This window comes from Danio rerio, chromosome 8, assembly GCF_049306965.1.
Source record: "Danio rerio strain Tuebingen ecotype United States chromosome 8, GRCz12tu, whole genome shotgun sequence".
NCBI classification, from domain to species: domain Eukaryota; kingdom Metazoa; phylum Chordata; class Actinopteri; order Cypriniformes; family Danionidae; genus Danio; species Danio rerio.
The window spans coordinates 43,318,653-43,325,554 of NC_133183.1; the positions used below are offsets into that span (position 1 = coordinate 43,318,653).

Consider the following 6,902-nt stretch of genomic DNA (forward strand, 5'->3'; position numbering starts at 1 on the left):
TTTTTTTTCCTAGTGCATGCTGGGAACTATGGATGAATGTCATATGATTCTCTTACCATGAACTGCAGCCAAAAATAAATAAAACTCTGACCACTGTTGAGATACGCTGATTATTGATGTCTGTGTCTTTGAATTGATTCAGATGCTCAATGTTTTTCAAAAAATTATAAACTCACAGCTGGTCCATTCTCTTGATAAACACTGAATTGTGTTTCTTTATGATAAACCATCATTTAAATATAATTAGTTCTATCAAACATAATCTCTTATACAGTTACTCTTGCCAAGAGTAAAAATCAAATCAGCATCAGTCAACTTGATCATATTTGTTCAAGTCCAAGTAAATCAACCACTTTTCTCCACGATGGTGATATCAGGGGTAAAAAACATGTTTTTTTTTTTTTTTTTTTTTTTTGTAAAATGTAAAGAACTAAAACAGTTAATTCTCAATAAATCTCATATGGACTTTTGTAAACATCTGACAGAAATAAAGTCAATCAGGTAATCAATGAGCGAAGCTGCTTCTCTTCTGTTTCTGCAGAAAAGAATGTCTCTTATTAACAGCAGGTGTTCATCATCAGTGCTCAATCATCACTTAATTACCCCATCATTGTCTCATTAACTTTAACTCTGTTGCTGCTAAATTTTGCTCAATTTAGAGAGGGACCAAATATTCTCTGAACTGAGTAAATTTGACTCTGATGATTTTACTGTGTAGAGTTCTCTACTGAGAATCCTCTGCTGAGATTTTAGAGATTTACTGTGTTTTATTTAAGTTGATTCAATGATAATTCAATGGCGTTCTGCTATCTGGGTAAGGATCTGAGAATCCTTGTAGCAAATGTATGTACTTATGTGTGTGTTGTTTCAAGAAAGCAACTATTTGTTTGTGTTGTGTTTTATTTTCATTTGTTTTTAATCTTTAATTTGTCATTTAATTATTTTACTTAATTGTGATAATTAGTCTTTTAAATTTAATATTTATAATTATCATTATATCATTTTATTGATTATTAGTTAATGATTAGATTGATATTATTATTGATTATTGCCATTTTATTATGTTTTTACATTTTGTTATTATTTTTCTACAATTATTGCTTTATTATTATTTCTATTTTTCCATATTGTCATAAACTTAGGACTGTGAATTCAAGCGACACTTGTTTTCATGAGTAAGATATACTGTAAGAGAATGTCTTCATTTCAGTGTTGCTGTATTGCCTCCCATGAGACCCATGAGATTTATATGTATCGATAGATTTATGTAGAAAGTAAGAAAAATGTAGTCATGTACAAGAAAATGTTGGGAAATGAGAGAAAACCCTAAGTTTGTAAAGTTATATTTATTATTAACTAAAATGTACAGATTTAAAAAATGTCTCAATATGTTGCATGCTTTGTGGATGTTTTTCCTGTAAGTAACAGTAGTATTAGTAAAATCATTAAATTAAGCAATCACACTAGAAAACTGCCAGTAAGGGGCAGCAAAGAGCCATGACTAAATGCTTGTACTTCATCTGAATTCTCTACTATGCAAAAGACACATTTTAAACCATTTATGCAGAATGAGCTCAGACTTAAATCAAAATTTCAAATAGTTTTAGAATAGTATATAAACTAAACTGGCATAAAAGTATTTACTGAAAACCTTTTTACATTATCATTCACTTTTCATATCCATATTTGAGCTCAAGCAAAAATATAAACTACAAATAATCTCTGTAAAGCATGTTATTTTATCACAATCAATATTACATGGAGATTCTTAAATACAAGTCATGTAGTATGCTTGATGTTGCTTTTCTTTTTTTATTATAAATTTAATTTTAAAAAGAAAAAAATAATCAAATCATTATACGTTGAATGTATAAAAAAAATCTGTTATAGAGAATCATCAGTTGTCCAATCAGGTCTTCTTTCAGTAGTCATTAGGTAACATTAGACTCACTGCTGTCAGTTTGGTACCAGGATCCTCCCTGAACAAGTAAAAAAAAACATTATTATTGACAGGTTAAATGAACAGTTCAATTAGATTGTTCCTGTGTGTTTGAGTATGATGACAGCCAAACTGTAGCCCAGGTTATATAAATCTATCAGTTAATTTGATTTAAACTGACTGTCTAAACTGACCTGTTGATTTCTTCTTGTAGTAAATGAGTCCAGCAATCGCTATGATGATTCCCAGCACCAGACCAGATGCTCCGATGGCAAATTTATTCCTGTCAGACTCAGAGATATGGGGATCTGTGGAAAAAGGAAATAATAATGTGTTAGTAAATTCAATAATTTCATTTACATTTAAAAAAATTTAACCCATGCTAGTGTGACAACAAATTATGTACTGTATTTTCTATTTTAACAAAAAAAAATATTGATGGAAACACGAAATGGAAATAAAGGAATTTTCCCTCTTACTCCATTCTTTTGTAATAGGTTGAGTTGAGCTGGCGTGCTCCACCACACACTGGATCTTCTCTCCATTTTTAGGGGTGTATTCCAGGTGAGAGTGAATCTGATAGTACCAGTTACCATTAGCCATCTCCATGGTGGAGGTCACATCTGAAGTTATCACTTTACTGTCTCTGAGCCAGTACATTTTGATTTTTTTAGGGTAGAATTCATATGCACTGCACTGCAACATAGCTGGATGTCTGCCTTCAGCCTGCTTCACTGACTTCATTATTACCTTCGGTTTTACTAAACAAGGCAGAAAAATACACGTTGCTATTTTGATGTATATCATAAATATTTATAAATGCATGAGTGCAACATGTGCAATATAGGAATTAATTATACTGAATGAGCTTCTGAGAAATCATCCATAATTATAAAGAATGCACTTTCCTTAGCATTTATTGTAATATATATCTTGACATTTTATTTTTGTATTAAAAACCATAAGTCACCAATGATGGCCACATTGTTCGGAAAGAACATCACCAAAGCAGCAGATCTCCATTTTACACATTTTGAGTAAGTTTAATCTGAGCACATCGACATGCATGAAAAGACATCTTTATTAAAGAGTAAAGATAAAAAGAGTTTGTGAGCTCACCTGCTTTATCACGTACAGCTGAGTCAATGATCTCAGCATTATGTCTGCAGAATGTGTCCACTGAAGCTTTCAGGTTCTGCAGGAATGCTTTGTCTTTGTTGAAATTGTCTGCAAATTTCACTCCCTGCTCAGTGAACCCTACACACTTCACCTCTGTGCTGTTGCACTTAATATCCACAAATTTATTGAAGGACAATGATACAAGGTACACCATATCACTATAATCACTGGTGCTGTAGATACATTCAAACTTCGTATAGTCGTAATATCCATAAGCTAAAAAAGAAAATAGAGTTAACACTTCAGATTTTGTAAAATTTAATGTCATAAAAAGTATCTGTATTCATCTTCATTTTACTATTAGTCCTGTTCTATTAGCTGATCCTACTCACATTGCTTACTAGAATATCCATATTTTGTCAAAAGCAAATAAATATTTTTAAATCATAAATCATTACTGAATATAAGGTTTATATTTGCTCAGTATTTGCTTAACTTGCCTGTTCCAGTAAATGCCGCCAGCATCAGAATGGCAAGAAAAAGTTTTAGCAGATACATATTTACAGTCTATGAATCTGTCAAATGAAGAACTTTCCCTCAGTGTCTTGTTCTTGTGGTGGATATCTAAATAATCTGACCAATCAGCTTACTCTCACATAAGTGTTGCTAGGTGAAAAACTGTTTTCAATTTTCCTGTTTTCACAAGACAATTACATTGAGTGCATTAATACATGAATGTATAACCATAGCAGTTGTGTATTACATTACACAAAATGTAAGAATATTTATTATTTTTGTCTGTTTTTAAAGTAAGCACAGGTGTTTAGATTAGTTTAGTTTAGTTATATTTTTCATAGAAACAGATAAAACAGTTTATAATTGTGACAATTTGCAAAATATTTATTAAGTAATATTTTTGTAAATTCGATTATTACTTTTTTTACTTTTTTTAAAGTCTTGAAATGTAATTTTATTTTTCAGTCAATATATTTCTATGCAAAAAAATAGATTTTTATTTTTATTTTTTCAGTTTAGTTTAATTTATAATTTTATTGTATTTTGTATTTTATTTTATAAATTTTATTGACGTTTAGTATGTTATTTTATTTTAATATAATGTTTTACTTTATTTTGATGTTTTATTTGATTTTACTTCATTTTGCTTTGATTTTTGTTTTATTTTATTTATTATTTTTATATTATTCAGTCAATATATTTTATTCAATATTGTTTGAGGATCCTATTAGTTTTATTTTCTTATTTTAATTTATTTAATTTTAGCTTAGTTTATTATTATAATTTGTTATTATTATTTAGTATATTATTTCAGTTTAGTTTAATATTTTACTTTATTTTAATGACTGATTTTATTTAACTTTATTTTGTTTGATTTTTGTATTATTTGATTTAATTTATTGTTCTATTTTATTCAGTCAATATATTGTTGTTCAACATATATTTAATTATTGTAAATATTTTATTATTGTATTGTATTTGAGTTTATTTGAGTTTTTTGTTTTATTTTCATGCTTCATTTTATTTATTATGATTTGTTTTATTAATTTCTTTTTTTGTATTTTAGTTTAGTTAAGGTTATTATTTTATTAAATTATTTTACTTTTTTGGTTTTGTTTTTGTTTTATTTTATTTATTTGTTTATTACTTATTCATGTCTGTGTAATATTTTTGTAAATTCTATGAATATTTTATTTTGTTTTAGTTTGAAATTTATTAAAAAAACATTTTTTAATGAATGTTTTGTCAGTCAATATATGTTTAATCAATTTTTTATTATTTTATTTTATGGTTTTATTATTTTAGATTATTTTATTATTTTATGTAAGATTATTTTATTTATTTTAGTTTAGTTAATTAGTATATTTTTATTAGTTTACTGTTCTTATTTCTATTTTATTTTATTATAATTATTATTTATGTCTGTGTGGTATTTTTGTAAATTCACTAAATGTTTTGTTTTGTTAGTTTTATTTAATTTTAGTTTAAAATTTAATAAAAATATTTTCAATAAATATTTTGTCAGTATTTATATGTTTATTTATTATTTTTATTTATTTAATTGAGAAAACTTTATTATTTTATTTTCTTAATTTTAGTTTAGTTTTAATTTTAGTTTATTTAATTATCTTATTTTATTTTTGTGTACTTTATTTTATTATTTTATTTTTTATTTTAGTTTGTTATTTTAATTTAGATTATTTTATTTTGTTTGTTTTATTTTAGTTTAAAATTAAAATAAAATTAAAAAATTTAGTTTTTTATAACAGATTTTCTCAGTCGCTTTTGTGCACTTCTCACAACACGAGTGCTTTTTTGCACAACAGTGCATTTCTCAAAACAATTAGTACAAACTGCAAAACCTAGCTGATAACCTGCAAAAGCGTGTCACTTGCTCAAAATGATTCCTCAAAAGCAAGGATTCCTCAAAAGCAAGTATTTATGTCAATCAAAGTGTCAGTATTATCAAGATGAAAAGTCCTGCCACCATTGTTTATGAACAAGATAGTCAAATGGCTTTGTCATGTTTTCATTATGACAGTTAACTCTGTAATTTTTTTTCAATGCAAAAAAAGTCAGATTTTGGTGACACGTCCTGAAAATGCTTAAGTCAACACTGTATACTATTTGCACAACCATTTGAAAACTACAGCAAAGTTAGCATTTGGAGGTATCTGAGTACAAGACACTGAATATGTATGTTTCACATTTTTACTGCATTTGCTTGTTGCAATTCTAATTTATTCGCAGCATTGTGAAAAAGAATAAATACACTCTTATTTACAACAAATATAAACTTTCTTTGGGTAGAGCTGGGCACAACGGTATTGCAGAACATATTGGAACTGAACCTAACACATACAGGTCTGTAAATCATTCATGAAATTGTTAAAATTTTAAGACATTTTCAGGAAAATAAAGATTAAATTTTATTTATAATATTTGCTAGACAGATTTTGACAACTACAATAGTTCAAAATTTTTGTATGTAATGAAAGGAGGACTATTAGTTTTATATGGGATGACTATTCAGCATTCACAAGTTTAATTAATTATGACTGACATGACATAAGCAAATAATAATGTTATAAACAGCAGGGAGTTGTATGAAAGCAATTGATACATGTCCAAAAGCATCTGCAATTTGTTGGAAGGAATGAGAAACTGCTACTAGGATGTGCACAAATTACTAATTGTTTTAAGAAATGCCTTAACTGTTGTGCAAATGTAAATATTTTTGTGAGAAATGCACCAAAGCGACTGAGAAAAACTAAACATCTTTGTCAAGTAATATATCCATTCATTCATTTTCCTTCAGCTTCGTGCCAATATTTCACAACTTCCAACTATTCCAGCATATATTTTATGCAGCAGATTCCCTTTCAGTCGTAACCCAGTACTGGGAAACACCCATACACTCACACATTCACAAACACACACTCATACTACGATCGGTTTAGCTCATTCAATTTACCTATAGCGCATGTGTTTGAAAACCGCAGTGCCCAGAAGAAACCCATGCGAACATGAGGAGAACATGCAAACTCCACACAGAAATGCCAACGGGCTCAGCCAGGACTCAAACCAGTGCACTTTTTGCTGTGAGGCGACAGTGCTAACCACTGAGCCATTTTGCTTTATATTAGTTTATTATTTTATTTGAGATTATTTTATTAATTTTAGTTTAGTTTAATATTAATTGTTACACTGTTTGCAAAATATTTAGGTCATATTTTTGTCAGTTCCTAATTTTAAAAAAAAATCTTTTGTTTTATTCTATTTAAGTTTAGTTAAGTTTACCAAAGCCTTGAAATATTGTGTTTTATTT

The 6,902-nt window shown here is 27.8% G+C and overlaps 1 protein-coding gene across 1 annotated transcript; it reads right to left on the reverse strand.

The window, feature by feature from the left end:
- Positions 1–1,327: 1,327 nt before the first annotated feature.
- mhc2dhb (major histocompatibility complex class II DHB gene) lies at positions 1,328–3,653 on the reverse strand. The gene is made up of 5 exons (NM_001005943.2): positions 3,559–3,653; positions 3,059–3,334; positions 2,419–2,700; positions 2,134–2,247; positions 1,328–1,979 (listed from the first exon to the last, which is right to left on the reverse strand). The coding sequence occupies exons 1-5, from the start codon at positions 3,614–3,616 to the stop codon at positions 1,957–1,959; spliced, it is 753 nt and encodes a 250-aa protein (NP_001005943.3). The 5' UTR covers positions 3,617–3,653; the 3' UTR covers positions 1,328–1,956.
- Positions 3,654–6,902: the final 3,249 nt, after the last annotated feature.